Below are 20,950 nucleotides of genomic sequence, written 5' to 3'. Positions count from 1 at the left end.
TAATATGGTCATTTGGAACGGAGAAACTCCAACTATTGGCGCCAAATGAAACAACAGCAACCGTTTCTGAATAAGATGAACCGTTGTGTCTGAAACATGAGACGACGGGAACCCCAAAAGACACATCTCTTGGTAGGAGACACTTTGAACAACAAAAGACGCCTGAAAACCCTATAAATAATTCAAACCAGTAACCCAATAATCACCATCCCATCTCATTTTCATCCACTCATCGATCAAATCCGTCGTTCCTCAAATAATTATGGCTTCTTCTTCTTCATCCAGCGATCGGAAGAAAATAGAAGAGTTGCGTTTAACGCACAAAGTCGCAAGAGTTATGTATCGGAGACTAACGATGGAGATGCTTAAAGAACCTCTTGCATGTATGGCTGTAATGGCATTATGGCTTTTTATGGAAGAACTGGGATATCCCAGTGTCATTTCTACGTTACTGACATACCAAACTGATATTCTTGATTCAGCCTTCTTGGAAGCACAATCCTTATCTCATTGTATCGTTACCAGGACAGAACCTCCTTCTTCTCTTCTTGATATGCCGATAACGTTAAGGTTGATACACGCTGTCGGATCTCGGAGGTTTATACCATTGAAAAATCTGTTCCAACATGGGACAATTCCGTATATTAAAGTCCAGAATATGCTAAAAGATGTTTGCGGTGCGTTGTTCGAAGATATCTTTACAGAAGCAATGTCATCAAGGAACAATACTACTAATACTACCGTGCATAGCCAGAGATTATTTGATGAAATTTGCAACTCTTCTTCGTCGCCTGCTGTCGAGGAACCACAAGCAGTACGAGTTATTACTCCGCCGAGCGAACGAACTATGTTGGTTACATTCTCTAGAGAATTTCCAATAACTACTGAAGATCATGTTCGAGAGTATTTTGTCGTGTAAGTATAATTTTGTACATCCAACGTTAAGTTTATTTAACAACTCCTCTGTTTCAGAAAAAATGAAACTTTCACTTTTGTGATTTAGCCTCTTTTCAGGCAAAAATGAAAGTGTCCCTTTTCATGAAACGGATGTAGTATTTGGGTAACAATTGATTTTTAATTAGTTTAATTTACTTGAAATCATTATTACTGCAGGATGCATGGGGACTGCATAGAAAGAATCGATATGCAAGACCCGAAACCACCACAAAGACGATCCATGGGCGCTAAGATTATTTTGAAGGACTCCGAAACAATCGATGAAATCCTTGGCGGCAAAGAGAGCGTTCGGCTTTTAATCAATGGACTTCATGCGGATGCGAGGAGATATGAAGTGGGGGATAGCAGTCAACAGTGATCGATGATTACAGAATCAGTCCTGCAACAATGCACAAGAAGCAGTTTCATGTTGAATGTTTGGTCTTTTTCTTAATGTTTTGCAAGATCTTGTTTTTGTTATTTTGAGGCGCATGAATTTTAAGTAACTATATATGCTGAAAAAATTCAGTGGAATAAATCATTTTAAATGTGAACTGCCAATTTATATAATTTTCCATCTGCAAATTTGTTTTTGATGATGCCATACTATACTATATACAAATGCTCAAAGTAGAAAGGACAAACCTAGATCATCCCACTGATTCTATGTTTCATGACTTGGGCATTTTCGTGGAACAGGCTCTAATTAAGTGTAATGGGCTTAATTACAGATTTGAGCCTAACCAACCTTCTTGGGCATCGAATGTCATGCGCATCGTGCATGATGAGGTTATGGTTCTTAATGCACTAACTTTTAGTGGAAATGCAGAAGATAGTGTCAGTTTAAACATGTTAATAAAATTTGTCAGTTGCATTCGTCATCCAACCCAAGGCGGTGGGTTTCGGATCTCCAGTTTCGAGAATGATCGAAATGTCTACTCACCCCTTTCAAGTAGGCAGATTTTAACATTTGGGCCATGAGTGATCAACCAATTAGGCAAGATTTTGAAGTTAGGTCAGGTAGGCATCACACCATGATCCACGTCTAGTTTCTGGGCATCTAATTCGCTGGTACCTTTTTGCACCAGCAAAATGGAAGTGGCCATGTCGGTAAGATGAACGAGAGTTAGCAACCACAAATAAAAATAACATTTGTTGAAAACATAAGTATACTAAAAAGCCCATATTTGGTGCCCACAAGAATAAACAAATAGGAAGCAGTTGCACGCACTATTTCTTATATTCAAAATCTTGAAAATTCGTTTATTGTGAATGGATGCATTCTGTTCCATTTTATATTGCCTTTCTTCTTCTTCACACCAACCTACTGCTTAGCTCAGCTAGAGCATCATCATCATTCACTCGGTATTAGTCAAACAACATGTTGATAAATCGAGGAGGGAAGAGTCAAAATATGATAGTGTTTTGTTTGTTTGTTTACTTACTACTTCAACTTGTGATTCAAATATGACTTGGGCGGCAATTGTCTTTCGTGTTGACTCCGTAAATACTGGTGGAGTTCGTTTACTTACTTTTCAAAAAGTATTTCCAAATTCCGAAACTGACCGCGCGTTGCATATTGGATCCGTCCGGCCTTTTAAGAAAAGCAGGACCCAAATGACCAAAATCCCTGCTAGTCCACGTAACGAAGCCCGACTTCTGCGAGAGCCGAGAGGCATAACGGACGGTGAGATGTAACCCACGGTTAATATGATTAGACTGAAAATATTTACAGGGTTAGTGAAGTTGAGTCTACGTGGAATTCCATGAACATTCCAAATCTCTTCATGTCGATTGAAATTCCGATGGAGGGTAAAATGGTCATTTTGAAAAGAAAAAATTGGACCAGGGGTACAATGGTAAAATAGTCATTTTGAGGTTCGGCACGACCAAAATCAAAGGCGTCTAAGACCTAATGGATGAAAAGGATTTTCGAAGATAAAGCTCAGTCCCCGCTGTCGAAAGACAAGCTTCGTCCGGGACTCGGCCCTCATCGTCAAAAGACAAGGTCACCCTTATCTTTAGACCTCATAATTAAAAGACTAGCTCATTGCTAGCTTTAGCTTTAGGTTCAGAAGAAAGAATTCAACCCATAGATCAAGATCAACTCTTAAGAGAGGGAATCAACCCTTGGTCTACAAGGCACACATTGCAGTGATTCTTATCACCTGTTTCCCGCGAAAACGACACTCGTCCATATTTGAAACCGAGACTCATTCGAGTATATTCCCGCGAGATATAACTGGTCATGTTTACTCCAGTCTACGACTCATCTTAGACCCGGGCCTCATGAGTGGTTTCTAATATATTCCCGTTAGATGAATTGACTATTCTGTCCCTAGTGTCACATTCAGTCTCCCAAATTGAAATAGCCTCAAAGATTATAAGCAAAATCCGCAGTCGATTTCACAAGCTCTCTTTGAGCACCGCAAGCTCATTTTAAGTTCCTGTACAAACACAAGTCTTGGACATAAGCCTCAACTAAGCACGTGCCTCTTTCTCAGCTTCTCAATTACAATCACGACTAGTAAATTGAGTCTGAATCATGCATGTCTATCCAAAAGCATGGATAAAATTTCCTGAGATGCACACACTCAACAAAAGGAAATTCCAACAAGAATTCAGCATCCATATGACATATGTGACCTTCCATACGCAAAACTGAAGCTCAAATTTAGCTCCCCTCTTGCTTTGTACAAGATTTCAAGGAATTTTTTGACTTTCACGTGACTTATCCTTTTCATAGCTCAAGTTCTAAATATTCATCTATCTCAACCAGTGTTGACTATAGATAGTATCCTAGCTACCTTGTCAATACATCATCACGAAGGCTGGCTCATTCACACATAAATGAAGTGATATCTACTATGGTTTGGATTTGGAAGTACATGACACGTGTCTATTTCTCACTGCAAAAGCGAGTAAAGGCGGATGAAATGAATAAGAGGATAAAATCAACCTACCTTATCCTCCTCTACTTTTAAAAAGACGGGAAGAGTGCCCCGCACAACAAGGAATATGTATTTTCATTGACTTGATATTAGAGAGTTCTGCTATAATTAAGTCATTCATCGACCAAGATAAACACAATTCTCTAACTAAATCTTTTGCAAACCTCGAATTTTATGGTCTCTCTCTTCTGCTTTCCTCCCCCAGACCAGTTGTATCCCTCTCCTATGACTGAAGCATCCCTTGTACGACCGTCTTTCTTGGCTTCCGCGATGACATTCGTGGTGTTCAACCTCCTGAAACTCATTTTCGGAAACTCTAGAATCTTACTTCTACCTTTTCACCGATTTTAGGTAGCCACAACAGGAGAAAACGATTGCAATCAAAAGTGAGAGGCACATTGACTACTACTAGATCAATGGGTATTTTATCATGTTCTACAAGCGGTTACTCTAGAATCTTACTTCTACCTTTTCACCGCTTGTTGGGTCCTTCAACGAATATCCTAGTTTCTTTTTCAGAAAGAAAAAACCTTCCACAAAAAAGGAAATGAAATCTAAGTACGTCAATGTAGTTTTACAACAGTCGTTCAAGACTTCTAGCTACTGATTTATTCTCTAATTTTCTCCATGAGCAAAAATAATACAGGTCGTACATTTCATGAGGTATGCAATTGCGTTTTGGTTGCAATGATCAAGATCCATATATTACGCGCAAAAGAAAGAAATAATTATGATCGAAAAGGAAAAAATACAAGTATATGATGATCGTATAAAGTACCACACATAACATGGTTTTGATCAGTAACAGTAAGTAGCGGTGTACGTATTAATCTTAATTAACACTAATTTAAGTACTTTTGACAACAATTAAAAGTACTAAGATGCATGTTAAGAGAGACAAAGCACAGTGAGACCATATGTAATATTTATTTATCAAGATTTAGGAATCTGATTCTTAATAATAATATCGTCTTCATGATCATCGATCCGTACAATACACAGACAATGTTATTTAGATTTAGTGAAGAGATATTTGTCGGCCAAAGGACAGTACAATTATAAGCTTGCAGCTAGATCATTTGTTTCATTGTAATTTAATTCAAGTGGTTTAATTTTCGTGGCTTGATCGGGGTAATAGCCAAATTAATTGGGGTATACTAAAATGAGACAAAATAAGGTCATTTTAAAGTAAAACACAAAGCCCCTTATCCACATATTTACAAAAATCACTAATCTACTCTTGATTAATTAACATTCATGAATGTGATTAGGATAATTAATTTAATTAGTTAATTAGTTGATTAAAATTTTGAAATTAGGTTTTATTTTAGATTGAACTCATGGATGTGGGTAGATTTTTTTTTTTTTTAAAGAATTCTGCTTGTAACGGAAATGACTAATCGTACTACCCAAACACTTATAAATATGGGATTGTAGAGCTGCTGGGCGATTTTATACTCAAAATTATAGAAGGAATCAACATTTTCAATTCTGAAAATATGAAAAGTCGGCAAGGTCTATGGATGAAGAACATGCCGACTATATCTTGCCGGCAAGGTCTGCGGATGAAGAACATGCCGACAACTTATCGCCGGCAAGGTCGATAAAAAAATACCCTGCCGACTATAGGATTTTTGACATACAGAGAAGGTGTTACAAATGCATGATTAGTCGGCAAGGTATTGATTTCATAACCTGCCGACTAAAATATAGTCGGCAGGTATAAAGATGGATATCTTACCGACCCTGTAACTGCTAATTTCAGAGATGAAAAGTCGACATGGTATTCAACCTTATACCCTGTCGACTATATTTTAGTCGGCAAGGTCGACAAAAAATACCCTGCCGACTTTTGGTTCGTTTTGATTCTTTATTTTTATTTTTGATTTCACATGTATAGTTAGAGTGTAGAAGAAATATTTTGATTTTTTTTCTTTAATATGTTTTGGTCGGCATGGTTTTTTAGTGTGGGCAATTTGGTCTTTTAACACCTTTTAGACACCCCTTATCGTACTAGTTTGGATAGGAATAAAATGAGTACACCCTAATTAATCTGGGTATACCCCAATCTCTCCAGGTTAATTTTGAGTAAAATTTACTAAATCAGATTTTGACATATGAAACAATAGGTAATCATCACCCAATAATTGTGGATTTTTCACAGTGGTTTTGATATAGCGAAAGGCAAATCTCTTTTTATCGATAGAGAACTCAGTACTTCAAATCATCGGTATCATCACCAAATAACTTTACCACTATATCGTATGATAACTCGGGAAAAATAGATTATTACAGAAAGTATTCAAACTCACCCGATCTGAGTACTTGCGACTCACTCGTTCCTTGGTTGAACCGATTTTTCGTTCTATACTATGAAAGACCGAGTAACAGTGATAAACTCGGCCGAGCCGATTTAAGTTGAATCATATATTGGACTAAAAAGAAATGATTTAGTGACAAGTTTTTCCCGTTTAACAACCATCTCAACGCCCCAAATTTCTTCCCTTTTTCCTAATTCTATTTTGATGACGTGTACGATCATGCACACTTGTGATAGTCTCATGTGTTTACACGTGGAAGGAAATCTTCAAACTACTATTTTTCTAGGTCATCTAATAAAAACAAAGTTATACTAGTACTTATGAAATAATATTCAACAAAGGCCGAAGGTTTTACACTAAAATAGTCCAAGCAAGAAAGTTAGACTAGAGAGGGTGTCTTATCATACTAGAATGACGCAACTATCCTCATCATCAATGAATATGATTGATTATTGACTTATTGTCCTTCTTCTTCTTCCCTCTGCAAAAGTTAACTGAATTTACCTGCCTGACAACATTTGAGTACAAGTACTGCTACCACATTATAAGTGTGAGTGATAGTAAGTTGGCAGCTGACAGGTTGAGTGAACCATGAATAGACACACCGACGGTAATTTGAAAAGCATCACGAGGCCTAAATAATGCGCGAGTTCTTGGACGTACCAATTAATCACGGATTACTATTTGTATTTAGAATCTAATCTGCTTGTTGTTTTTTTTTGAATTACGTATTTGAAGATAATATTTTTAGAGATATGTTAGTCGTAGAAAGCTCTTCGCATTCACAAAGAATTAACACGAAAAGCATAACTCCACCATCTACTACTTCGAAGATCAATCGTCGAAAATGTATATATTTTTAACTGTTTAAATTAAGATTGGTAGATGGTGAGGTTTGTTATTTCTGAATGTGCTCACATTTTGTAGGTATGTATAGCTTAATAAGACCAACATATCTCCAAAATATCAGCTTCAAATACGCCACCATTCGAATTTTATTCACACAAAAAAACGTTCAAAGTGTGAGATAGTCTGAAAATGGGATTGTGATCTCTCTTGAAGCATATGGAGGTAAAATAACAGTATAAGAAAGTTGTCAAAAACTCATCTAAAATGATTGGTTCACCGAAGGATCTCCACCGAATTTTGCGCTGGGTGAGAGGGATGATGGGACTCCTGTCCCATATATCCCAATATTAAAAACGCTTAGTTGGGTCCGTTGGATCTCTCAAGGTGCAATTCTCGGTTAATTTGCTCGATCAACCTAGAATCACCCAGAACTCGTACCAACAAAAACTAGATAATTCACTTCTACTAAAATTTGGAGCATACAATGCATATAGTCATCAGATATTATGTGTGCAGATGATACGGTGAAGTACACGAACCTTACTATAAAAATTAGCTTTAAAGGAAAAAGGTTCACGTTTTATATCAAGTAGTGAATTTGGATCATTTCCAATTTCAAAACGGAAAAAAATATGAGGGATATAGCCAAATAAAGGCGGTTGTTCCCAATTACCAACTGAATCATAAAGTCTATCACTAGCCATCATTTATCCCAATAATCCCTTGTTTGTTGATACTCACTCCAGAACTGAATCTAAGTCGATCAATGTAATCAATATTTAATTTATCGACCGAGACACTGATATTACTTTGTATCGGGAAAATTATCGTTGAAATACATATGAAATATTGGTTCCAAATTTTATACCTATAATTGTTATAACACACGTTCTTCGCGTATAACACCTATTAAGATATAAAACTATTGCTCATGTTTTTTTAGATACCACTAAACAAATTTAGGATACCACCTAAAACCTGATATTTGTATGAAACAGATAAAACCCACATACAAAATCAGAATTGCAATGGTCAAACCTTTTTTTTCTCTTCTTTTTTTCTTTTTCAATCAGAATTTCATTAAAACAAAAGAAGTTTTTTTACAGAAAACTACAAACTTAAGGTAGCCAAATCAAAAAGAAACCGAAAAGAAAGAAACCAGAATTTGGGATCAATTGTATGTCACAAAGAAAATTATCTAAATCGATAATAAATCTGATGAGGAGACTCAAGACTCACCAAGAAATCAGGCCTGGCGTTATATTCAATAGTCACTCCCCTGTCGAACCTACACTATCCTTTGCCAACTCGTCGGCTTAGTAATTCACCTCTCTGTAACTATGTGCAAATTAAATTCTGGGAATCTTTTATACATACCTTATTCCACTTAGAATTTAAGAAACCAAGGGATCTTTTTAGAGCAGAAATTATTAATTACATATTTATAATCTGAATGAATGAGTATATTCTGAGCTCTAACACTAATCGCCAATTTTACACCACAGGTAACCGCCATTACCTTTGTGTAAAAATTTGTTTTCATACCTATGCCCTAGATTTAGCAAAAATGAAATCCCTGGGGTGATTTCTACAGATGACCATAACCAACACTACCAGGATTATCCTTTGAAACACCATCGCAACAAACCAAAATTTGATCCTTAAGTGGTGGTTTAAAACAAACTTCAATGATCCGTTGTCTTTTAAGTCTTCTCAAACCCAAGCCAAAAGCCATCATTACTTGATGACTTTTCAAAATTGCAAAGCTCAAACCTAAGAATTGCTATCATATGGTCGACTATTGAACATGAAAAAATAATTACATATAAACATGGAAACTGGAACATCGAGAAAATTGAGATAAAACCCTCAAAACATGAGCAATAATTGAAAACTCTAGAATAAGGAAATTAATTCTCTTTCTGTTTTTTTCTAACCCCCACCCTAATATCGACCATTTCTACTAACTCGTCTGGGTTCATCTTGGTCGCGATTATCGTCCAAGTCCCATATCGGCGATACACCGTGTCTCGTCTTGGGTGAATGCCGAAACTAGTATTATCGGCAATATTTCGTCCATCTCAACCGAAATTAACTATATTGAACTTGATTGAGTGAGAGATATCAGATTTTGTTATTTTTTTTCACTTATTCCGGTGTCCGACTCAAAATATGATTCCGCTGTTGAAAATCCTTTTATAACTCCTAGTTAAATTATGCTTGTAACGTTAATTAGACGATGATTACCGCAACAAAAACCAAAATGAATGAGGGGTAAAAATGTCAATAAAGAAAAATCCAAATGATAAAAGGTCGTCTGACTTTTTGGTGCAAAAAGGGGAGAAGATGAGAGATTAGAATACGCAATGCGTATAAAACACTCCGCTCCTCCCAAAAATTTAGTTTCTCGAGCCATTCATTCATTCAATTAAATCCTTAATTAATCAAATCTCTTGATTGTTTAATCCTTAATTATCATTATTAATAATCTGATTTTGTTCTTCATCTCCTCTGATTCTGTTGATGAAAATGGATAGAGAATCCATGGAGAAATGGGTTTATTAAAAACAGAGCATCTTCAAGAACAACCCTCAGGTGAGAATAATTTCAAGATTTTTTCTCCTCTAATTTGATTTTGTTAAGATTTTGTGAAAACCCATTTCTTTAATTTTTAATTTGATTTTGTCTATACTGAGTGGTTGAAGTTAGATAGAAAAATAGATAGATAGATAACTCTGTTTTTATTAAAAACAGAGAGTCTTTTCTTGGGATTAGGCTAAGAGCTTTATTTAATTATCTTGTTTTTTTTAAGACCATTGAATGATTTTGGATTCTGGGGTACTGAAAAGATTGAATTTTGATTAGGTTTTGATCAGAAAATTTGATGGAGAGTTGGAAGAGTGAAGAATTGGAAGAAGAAGAAGAAGATAGTTTCTTTGATAGCCGTGAAGATATAACCTCAATATCTGATTCAGGTTCTGAAAAATTTGATCTTGTTTCAAATACTAGTCCATTGATTGAAAATTGGGTATCAGATGGTGGTTCTAGGTATGAAATTTGGATTGAAAACCCCGGTAGTGTAAACGAACGTCGTCATAAGTTTCATAAATGGATGGGTTTAGGAGGTTCAGATGAGCTTAATTGTATTGATAGTGGCAGAATCACCGGAGGAGATGCCGGGGCAGTGCTCCGGAGTACTGGGTTTGAGTCTAGTCGGTCGTCGTGGTCTTTCTGGTCAAATGAGGCTAGAGAAGAGGAGAATTTTGTGTGTAGAGTTAGGAATTTGGAAGATGGGACGGAGTATGTCGTCGATAAATTGAGTCAAGAAGATGGCGTCGTGTCTCTTGTGCGCGAAACGGATGCTGCTGTTGAGAGGCGTCCGGTGGAAAGGAGGAAGAGAGTGAAGAAGAGTTGGTTGAGGAAATTGTGTCATCTGGTTGGTGTTTTTGCTAGGCGGAAGAGAGGTGCGAAAGTGAAGTTGCCGGATTCTGATGCAGCTCCGGGGTCAAAAGTCAAGAGAGTGAGGGTACGGCCACTTAAGAAGCGGTCCAAGGAAATGTCAGCTTTGTATATGGGACAAGAGATTCATGCGCATAAAGGGTCTATATTGACTATGAAGTTTAGCCCGGACGGATTGTACTTGGCTAGTGCAGGTGAAGATGGGATTGTTCGTGTGTGGGAGTTAGTTGAGAGTGAAAGACCGATTGAAAGCGAGATTCCGGATATTGATCCTTCTTGTGTGTACTTCAAAGTGAATCATTTTTCTGAATTGGCGCCGCTGTTTGCTGCTAAGGAGAAGAGTGGTATGTTTAAAAGCATGAGAATTTCATCACATTCGGCTTGTGTTGTTTTTCCACCAAAAGTTATAAGGATCTCGGACAAACCACTTCACGAATTTCATGGGCATAACAGTGAGGTTTTGGATTTGTCGTGGTCGAATAATAAGGTCGGTTTTTCGAAATTTGTGTGGGTTTGCTGTAGTTAATTACTGTCAGTTTTCTGTTAAACTGTTTTTCTTTTCTTCGTTTTTTTTTTTGCAGCATCTTCTGTCATCATCTGTTGATAATACTGTTCGCCTGTGGCAAGTGGGGCAAGACCAATGCCTTAAGATCTTCTCTCATAATAATTACGGTAAGGAAATTACTTGAAATGAGTGCAGATGCACTATTGAATTGCGTGTTCTTTGAGTCGAAAATAAATTTTGAGTTGTTGTTTGTGTGATGCAGTAACAAGCGTTCACTTCAATCCCGTGAATGATGATTTTTTCATCAGCGGTTCAATTGATGGAAAGGTTCGGATCTGGACAATCTCTGGTTCTCAAGTTGTTGATTGGACTGACATTAAGGAAATTGTCACGGCTGTTAGTTATCGCCCTGATGGACAGGTCTGTTGGTTTTTCGTTATGATAATTTGCGTTGACTGCACTTGTGTCCAGACATCTTAAGAGATTTTGTTAAACTTTTATCCGTGCAGGTAGGAATTGTTGGTACAATGACCGGAAATTGCCACTTCTATAATATATCAGGTAAACATACTTGCTCTAGAATCGCATTTCTCTTCTAAAGTTAAATCCCTGAAGTACGAGTAAAATGCACTGCTTAGACAACACCTCCTAGAAGAAATCCACGTTCTTTAACACAGTCTAAAGAGTAGTTGATACATAACTTTCTCAAAGCAGAAAATTGCTGGCTGCGCGCATCTGATTTTCATTTTCCATGGATCAGATAACCATCTGCAACTGGATAATAACATATGCTTAATGGGTAAAAAGAAGTTCCCTGGGAATCGGATTACTGGATTTCAGGTGCACATGTCTCTCTATTTTGGTCATTTTTCTTATCTTTTCCGTTTCTTTTAGATATAGTTGTGGTGATTTATTCAATTTTGTTCTCATCTTTGTGTGTTTTCTACCCAGTTTTCTCCAAGTGATGCCAGAAATCTAATGGTCACTTCGGCTGATTCACAAATCAGGATTCTAGATGGTCTGAAAGTCATAAGCAAATACAAAGGTGTGTTCTTGTAACCAAGAAATTTGCAAATCCATTGGGGAATTTATGCAATTATGAGTTTTGGATTTATATTTATATCTCTTATGGTTTCAGGGATTCGGAATTCAGGAACCCAGCTATCTGCATCATTTACATTAGATGGGAAACACATTATTTCAGCAAGTGAAGATTCAAACGTCTACGTGTGGAACCACAGCTGCCATGACCGGACTTCAATTTCGCCAGCAAAGAGCATATGGTCTTGTGAGCGCTTCTTCTCAAATAATGTATCAGTTGCCCTACCATGGTGTGGCTGGAAGTCCGAAAATTCTCCTGTTGCTTCCACGACACCATTAGCTCGTGTCCCGGAGGACCCACCAGAAAGAAATCTAGAAGAGAACAGGTCACAAGAAAGCCGCGTGATTGAGAAATCTCCTAACACTCTACAATTATCTTCGCCTAATGGTTTCTCTCTAGGCCCTGCGTGTTACTCAGATACTCCTGTTCCAAAGGGATCCGCAACTTGGCCTGAAGAAAAGCTCCCACATTCAAGCTCAATGTTAGTGGCATCTGTTCTGTGTAAATCCCGTTGTAGATTTTTGAAGAATTCGTGCAAAAGCACGTTAACTGCACCTCATGCCTGGTCTTTGATGATTGTAACGGCTAGCTGGGACGGAAGGATTCGATCATTCCAGAATTATGGATTACCAGTGCATGTTTAGAGTTCCACGAGTTTTACTCTGTTTTAGGAGACGATTTACTGTCTTGGCGGGCCATTTTTGACTTGTTTCTTTACCGCCTCGGCCGACTGAAGATGCTGAGGAAAATCTATAATTGGTCTGGTCCACTCCTGAAAGACGGACAGACTGACTGACGGTTGAAGCTGGACCAAGATTAAGATATTGTTGGGTGGACTGAGAAATTGAATTTCAGCAGCTACCATGATCCTCATGTCCCACGTCAGGTACACTGCGCAAATTATTACTGGTAAGAACAGTAGAATGGATGTTTGATCATATTGGGGTCTAGTATGGGTGGCCCCGTTACAAGTCCTGGATTCGTTAAAGATTGTGGATTGGCGTCGCAGGTGGCAACGTTTCCATGGATGCAACATAAATTGGCCATACCATCAACAAGTGGGCGATGTACGTTTATTCTACTGGATTTCGAATGTCCTATCCGGGTATTAAATTATGTATACTATTCTTTTATTGTTTACCGAAAGTATATATAGATAAACTGGTATTGTGTACATGGGTAAGAGGCATCCGTAGCGATTTCGCAACCCCTTTTTTTATGAAATGAGAGTGGTGGTAGGGAAAGGGGACATAAACTGGTGATGGCGAAGGAACGAAATATCTATCTTTCTATCTATCTGTTTATGAAAGTTTAGAAGATAGATGGCGGGGAAGAGGAAGAGCTTTCAAGATGATAAATTTGAATTGGTGGGTGGATGTGGGTCTGTAATGTTTTTGTTTAGTTGTTGTTAGGTTAATACATATGGCCTTTCAAATGGTGTTGACAGGCAGAGCAATAGGTCCATCCATCATATATGTAGAGAGAGTGATGGAAAGCGAAAGTGCAGAGCAAGCAGCACTGGCCTTGTATGTGGAGGTTGTTATGTCATTTTCAGATATGAACAAAGGCCATGATGTAGGTTTTCTGTCAATGAGAAGTTCTCAGTGTCGATGTTACATATGTACGGTTAGATCTTACGAAAGAATCGGATGTTTCATCTATGGTCTGTTAGGTACCAGTGGTCCTGGTACATTGCAGTCAGTTGGGGGTTATCATTCCGTTTTCCGGGTGTTTGTCTTCCATTTCTCGTTGTCGGTAGAACTGTGTGTTATTGATGTAAATACACTCCGAGTTTTCTCATGTTTGATTGTGTAAGTTTTTTCAGTTGTTCTCAGAAGACGACCGATGTGCCAAAATTTTGTATCCTCTTTTGACTGTTTTGGACAAGAAAATTAGGTCAGATAGGAACAGTAGGCTGATAAATGAGTGGTTAGGCAGCAAGGCCAGTGATGTATCAGAGCAATCAATGTGGGTCTTAACATCCCAATCCAAGCAGATGTAAAGAAATGCAATTCATATGGGTCATATATGAATAATCTTCCTGTTCCATTCCCTACAAAAAGAAGTATCAAGAAGTTGTGTTAGCCTAGTTGCAGGAGTGGATGACTGACTCTCATAATTGAGATCAAGGCTGCAACTCTACAAACAAATTTCCCATTCATGTCGATATTCTCCAGATGAACTTCCCAGTTTGAGGCCTAGACATATTATTTGAGGCCTATAGATTTCTTCATCTACCCAATAGAAAAAGATAAGGGGTGTCTAAATTTGTTGAAACTACCAATTTATGCTCTATTAAGTATTAATACTACCAATTTACCTCCACTAAATCCTAATAATAAAATTTAAAACTAAAATCAAATTCATTTCTATTACCTTCGTCAACCGATTCTTCTTCTTCTTCTTTCTACTATTTTTCTTTTCATTTTTAAACGAAAACATCGCCGATTATCGACGATCCGAAAAACGATTAATCACTTTTTTTCTCCTATATAATGTTGAAACAAACACGAGTGAAGCAAGCCACAAACATGAATTATCCTAGTTCGGAAGATCGCGGAATTGGTCAAGCAATTCGAAACAAACCGAAGAAGAAAACGGGTGAGGAAGACGAACCATCTTTGATCGCACAACAAGAGGAGGAAACGGATCGAATCAGGTACTTTTCTATCAACTCAATCCTATAAATTAGATTTGAATAAGATGCAATCGCTCAAAATTCAAATTTTTTGAATTCAAAGTTTTCTGGGTTTATTAGAATCGGACTACGTCAATGTACTTGTTAACCGATTTCTTTTAAATACGGTTGTTGTTCATGCCTCATGTATGTATTTTCTGGTTTGAGACGTTGAACCAGAATCAGTTCGTGTTTATTCCCACATAGCCAGATTCTGGTATGGTAGGGATAACCGTTTTTCTGTAAGTTTTTTTTTTAGAATCGGATTATATGAGTGTCCACATAAACCGATTATACATCCTTTGGTTTCTGAACTGCTTAGCCCATAATCAGTTCATTTCAGTGTCCACGTAAACCATTTCCTGGTGGCAAAAATGCCCAATTTTTTTGTATTTTTTTCTTAGTTAGAATCGGATTACATGTGCAATGTTAGGAATCGGTCTTTATGTGTGTATCGTGTAAACCGATTCTTGGTCGGAAAATTGCTCAGTGTTTCTGTATGTTTTTTTGTTGTTGTTAGAATAGGATTACATGAGCACTTATATAAACCAATTGTTGTTTGCAATGTTAGGAATCAGTCTTTATATGTGTATCGTGTAAACCGATTTTATACCTTGGATTCATAAATATGCTTTGAATTCCATTGTTGTTTGTGGTTTATCTCCAGTAGGGTTGTTCATGGTCGGTTTTGGTTCGGTTTCTAGCCAAACCAAAACCGAAACCAATACTATCGGTTTCTAAAAATCTAAACCAAACCAGTCCATTAACCATTGGTTCGGTTTCCAAATGGCTCCAGCCAGTTTCGGTTTGTCCCGCTGGTTTTTGGTTAACCAATAATTATGTCAAACCAAAAAAAAAATTCCACAAATTTACAGAAAAAAAATCGTAGCTGCAGATAGTATTGGTTTACAAAAATTTACATACAAAAAATAAATAAAAAGAATATCAAGAATAGTTAAAGCTTACTCTAAATCTAGAGATCAAAAGAAGATATATAATATATCTTAATTTAGTTAATGACAAACAAAAAAGAAGGAAGACGGAAAGAGACAGAGGAGAGTATCATAATGAAATATTAGATTTAGGGTTTCTATTTATGATAGGCACATTTTTGTGTCTTATATAATCTCAATTGTATATATTATTAGTGCTCGATTTTATATTTATTATGGCTTTTTATGTCCCAGTAGGTATTTTTGGAGAAATAAGCTTTTGCGGCGAAATTGGCTAAAAAAGTGGTTTTTGCGCTCGTGGGAGAAAATTACTATACGGACTCTCACTTTGGATAAGGGGTGACCTAATTATTAAGGGGCATCCATTTCCAGGCAGCTGCTAAAGGGAGACCAGCACAGGATAGGGGGAGGTCATCTTCATCGTTTTTAAACTCACAAATTGGCGGGAAAAAAATGTTGCAGACGAACCGGAGTTGGGGATTGATTTCGAAGGTGTTTTAGAGAGATTCAATCGCTGAAATTTGTTGGGCTGGACATGATTGAGCATAACAGGCTTGGTATGTGCGCTGGAATCAATCGAATTGAGCTGGATAATCCAACATAAGGAAACAGAGTTTGAGTTTTGTACGGGTCTCTGTTTGGGTTGATTTTTGGTAATTCAGGGAGACTAAACGCGTGAAATTGTTTCCTATGGTAGTATTCTATCTAAGGAAGAGTTTAAGACAATCGGGAAAGCTCAGAATTGGCTAGGGAAGTCGGCAGAAGAGATTATTGCCGTGACTTGCACGTAAAGAAAAAGAGAGAACTAATCGCTATTTTTAGGTTTCTGAGTAGTATAAAAGGTGTGTTTAAGTCCCAGGAAAAAAGAACGAAGTTATTGGAGAAATCGCAGAGGAATTAGAAACCCTACAGAGCCATATTGATCAAGTTGCAGGAAACCGTATTCTGCTGCTGCTGCTGCTGCTGAAGAACATCCGCTACAAATAAGAACCATGTCTCAAATTTGTAACGCTGCTACAGTGACTTCTTTGTAACAGTCAGTCCTTTGTCTTGCAACGCCAATACATCGTTGCAAACATCCAGTGTTATAGTTTTTCATCTTTAATCAACTTTTGAGCAACAAACATGTATTTTGAGCAAGTGATTAATATGAGGAGCTAAACCCCATTGCTGAGGCGATAGAGGAAGCTATTTTTCCAACAAGAAGTGGTATATTCTATTTATTTATTTGCAATTATTTTATGATTATTTTCCTTGGTTGAAAATTGTTTGAATGATCCTTGTTAAGCAATTGTGATTTCTTTTGATAGAACATACTTGGACCTAGGTTTTTGATGTTCTATGCTTTGGATTTACACTTGTTATTTTGAGAATCTACTAGTTGCAATAATTAGAATCAACTTGAACGAGAAAATTGCATAAATATAAATATTGGGATTAAATCACTTTGAACTTGGAAAATAGTGGAATCTTAGCCTCAGTGTTCTTTTAATATTGATATCATCTTTGATTGAGTTTGTGACAATTTTTAGTTTGTTTTCTATTTTAGTTTTAGAATTTAAGTCTATATTTTATCCTTCGCAAGTCTGAGAATCGAACCACTTTTACCACTATCTACAAATCACATCAATTTATCATCTAAATCAATGGGTAGAATCTAATAATTGTAAATCAACTGTAGAAACTAAGTTTAAAAATTAATCGGTTTTCCAATGGTTTTTGGTTCGATTTTAGAGGTCAAACTTGGACACTTGGACATTGGACTTTGGACATTATTATTTTTAAACCCTAAGGAAGGGTTGGTTTAAATACAAACTGTGTGCAGGGAAGGACGGTGATTACGATATCACCTCGGCCCCTCGGGTTCGTACATAACATAGGAGTTGTGGCCCGAGTCGACTTCATCGGTTCTTCGCCCGTCTGGTACGGGAGGTAAGTTTTTCGAAACACCCGCGAATACCCTGTCAGCGGGTTTACTGTATTCCTTAAGGTGAATATATGCTGAGGACTTGAATACGGTTGCTTTTAATTCCTAGTAAAGGGCAAGGACTGGCCATACAAGATAAGGGTTCGGATTTCATCTCCGTTCTCTTCTTGCCCGCCTTAGGAACACGAAACCAAACTCGAACCTAAGCCTAAAATTTTGACTAGAACGAGACCTATAGGGTAACGAGCTTAATAGGAAAGTCGTTCGAAAAATATTGGTTACTCTTTCGAGCATACTTCGAAGTTCTTGACGGTTTCTGTGAGTTGAATGTGTGACTGCGCCGCCTTGTAACCGGTGAGGCCTTGGGTATAAAAGCTCCACTGAGCTTCCCTCGCCTTGGTTCAACTTACTTTGACTCGGATTGATTCCAGAGGGGTTTGCTCGGATTGTAACGAGTTCCTTTTCGAAAGAATAGAAGCTGGTCTAGTGACAATCTAAGTGGAGCCATCATGCTTTTTGTTTGCTAGAAATTTAGGTTTGATTTGGTTGAGTCGGCCTTGTTTTGTGTTTGCATAGAATTCCCTTCCTTATTCTGTTGCATGCCTGAACGTAAAAGAGACGCCCTAGGTAGATTTTTTAAAGAGAAACCTAGTAGTTCTAAGCGTCTTGATTACCACAATTTAGAGAGTCCGATTCGTGAAGATTCCATTTTTGAACGTCCGTTTGAAGAGAAAATCCCTGATAGTCCAATAGCGCCAGAAATGGCAACTTTGAAAGCCTTGTTGAATCCTACTAGGACTACTCGTCCCTTGTGTATCAAGTTACCTGAAACTGAAGCAAATTATGAACTTAAGCCTGGAACCTTACAGTTGCTCCCAATCTTTTTAGGAAAAGAAAATGAAAACACCTATTTCCATGTTAGGGACTTTAAGGAAATTTTTAGTACCCTGAAAATTAGAAACCTTGATGATGATGCTTTAAAACTCAGGTTATTCTCCTTTTCCTTAAAAGATAAAGCCAAGTCGTGGATGTATAGTTTGGCTTCCGAATCAATTGAAACCTATGAAAAACTGGTAGCTAAAGGAATGAGACCTAAAACTATGTTTTAACCTAAACCTGCAAGTATACAGGATCTAAAGTAGTGAGTGAGCAAATAAGGGGAAGTCCACAGGAACAAGGAGGGAGCTGGTGTTGTTTTCTAAATCTTTCTAGTGACTAAAAGCACTAGGGAATTTGAATCCACCCAATAATCCTAAGCTAAGGCAATAAATATTCAACTTATGTTCTTGTTCCTTTCCAGGGAAGGATAAAATGGATAATATGCCAACCATTCTCACTAACTCACCCCTAGCATAAACTGTCTTCTTACAGTACAGCCTATCACAAGTTCATTTGATCAATTTAGCTAACTATCATCCCTAACAGGATAAAATGGATAATAATTCTAGTTATGTTATCTAATTCACTCCTAGCATGAACTGTCTTCTCACAGTACAACTCATCACAAGTGCATTTGAATGCTTTAGCTAGTAATCATCCTACAACAGTGAACATCATAAGAACATTAAATTGAACAGAAATTTTCTCAACATATGACTAAGGGTTTCATCTACACCCTAGCAAGAGTGGATTAGAACATAACAAACATTGTGAACAAATGTAATTGAGTTCTACTGAACTTGAAATTAAACAAGAAGTAACAGTAGAGAGCACTGGCTAGTGCAGGCCTCTAAGGTGGTGCTCTGGCTAATCCAGGCATACTCTCTACAACACCCAAAGTCCCCTATTTATACATACAGTTCAAACCCCAAAATTCCCCCAAATCAGCAAAATTAGGGTTTGTAAAAAAAATACAAATTAACCTCACCTAATTCTCTGAATTCACTCAGTAGCTCTCACCCATACTTTCAATTCATACATACAATCATTAAAACATAAAATCCCCAAAAATCCAAAATTAGGGTTTTATCAAAAATTGAATTAGCCCTTACCTAATCTCTGAAAACTCTTGAGTACGTCGACCCATGCTTCCTTATGGTCTCCTGATGCTTCCCACACCTTCAATTGCCTTTCTAGCTCACTAATTTCATCAACCCCTAAAACTAGGGTTTCAGTGGGAAGAATAGGTTGAGGGGTTGATGTAATGAGTGGCTAGGGGATAGGAGAATGATGGGGTGTAGTTGTTGGCTGATATGAGAACTCGTGTTGGTGGTTGTGGTGGTTGAGATGGAGTTGGTGGCGGAGGCGACAGCGTCGCTGTGCAGAGAAGGGAGGAGAAGAAGATGGGTTCGATATTTTTGGAGTAGGGGGTGTTTGGTTGGTTTAATGGATTTGGGTTCTTGGGTGTTGAGCAGACTCATCAAGTCTTGATGTTTGGATGGTGAAAGTCGTAGGATGAAAAGATGAAAGAATGATCCAACGGCTTGATGGAAATGGATATGAAGCGACCTTTGGATCTGGGATACATCAAAACTGACGGTCTGAGATGGAGTTAGGTGCTATAGTGTTAGACAGGAACATCAAAACTCGATGGACTCTGATGGAGCGACCGTTGGATGATGGAATGGATTCAATCTGACGGTGAAGGAGAGAAACGGGTTTGGGTATTGATTTTAGGCTTAGAAAATGGGTTTGGGCTTAAACAATCTTGAGCCCACTTCTTCTTTAAGAACAATTTCTTCCTTTATGAGCCCATTTTCATCCTTGAGTCTTCCATACCGCATTCTGCACTTATTTTCCTCTAGAGTTTCCGCCGGCTTTCTCCGTGTCTTTGCACTTTTCGATCCGAAACTCATCTAGTCTTTATTTATTACCTAAAAATGAAAAATTAATTAATAAAAATATTTATTCTTGAAAACAATGAAAATACAGAATATGGGTTAAAATATAGAATTAATGCACAAAAGATGAGTTAAATGCCAAGAAAAATATATAGAAATATGCACTTTTTAGCACTCATCAAATACCCCCAAACCTGAATTTTACTTGTCCTCAAGTAAAACAAAACTAAGGAAATCCTACCTATACCACTGTCGCTGGTCTCTCGAATGCATTTAGCGTATGCACTAAGCCTTTTAAACCACTAAGTGTCCCTAGTGGACGAGTGAAGTCTCGTGAAGGTTTGCTTAGAACGTACCTACAAAGTTCTAGGACAAAATATAAGCTCAGATTCCATCAAATGTGACATGTGCAAGACAGTTTAAGCTCACAGCAAAATGGAGATGTCAATCTAGCTATCTAAGGCACAATCCTAGCACTGATAACAAAAAA

General features: G+C 37.5%; 2 protein-coding genes across 3 annotated transcripts; both read left to right on the top strand.

Annotated features, from left to right (window-relative positions):
- The first annotated feature begins 222 nt into the window (after positions 1–222).
- Positions 223–1,417, top strand: LOC113321252. Its single transcript, XM_026569154.1, has 2 exons — positions 223–915; positions 1,114–1,417. The coding sequence occupies exons 1-2, from the start codon at positions 263–265 to the stop codon at positions 1,313–1,315; spliced, it is 855 nt and encodes a 284-aa protein (XP_026424939.1). The 5' UTR covers positions 223–262; the 3' UTR covers positions 1,316–1,417.
- Positions 1,418–9,407: 7,990 nt separating this feature from the next.
- On the top strand, positions 9,408–14,150 carry LOC113323398 (WD repeat-containing protein 44-like). Of its 2 annotated transcripts, XR_003347572.1 has the most exons (9): positions 9,408–9,652; positions 9,923–11,003; positions 11,098–11,188; positions 11,284–11,441; positions 11,531–11,582; positions 11,782–11,861; positions 11,973–12,066; positions 12,160–13,032; positions 13,133–14,150. XR_003347572.1 is itself a non-coding variant. In XM_026571697.1 (8 exons), exons 2-8 carry the CDS (start codon positions 9,942–9,944, stop codon positions 12,765–12,767), a joined length of 2,145 nt encoding a protein of 714 aa, XP_026427482.1. In that variant the 5' UTR covers positions 9,408–9,652; positions 9,923–9,941; the 3' UTR covers positions 12,768–14,150. The 2 variants fall into 2 exon arrangements, 1 of the variants encoding a protein (XP_026427482.1); XM_026571697.1 differs by having other exon boundaries at positions 12,160–14,150.
- Positions 14,151–20,950: the final 6,800 nt, after the last annotated feature.

This window comes from Papaver somniferum, chromosome 11 (assembly GCF_003573695.1).
Source record: "Papaver somniferum cultivar HN1 chromosome 11, ASM357369v1, whole genome shotgun sequence".
Classification (NCBI taxonomy): Eukaryota; Viridiplantae; Streptophyta; class Magnoliopsida; order Ranunculales; family Papaveraceae; genus Papaver; species Papaver somniferum.
This window is presented reverse-complemented; position numbering and strand designations above follow the sequence as displayed.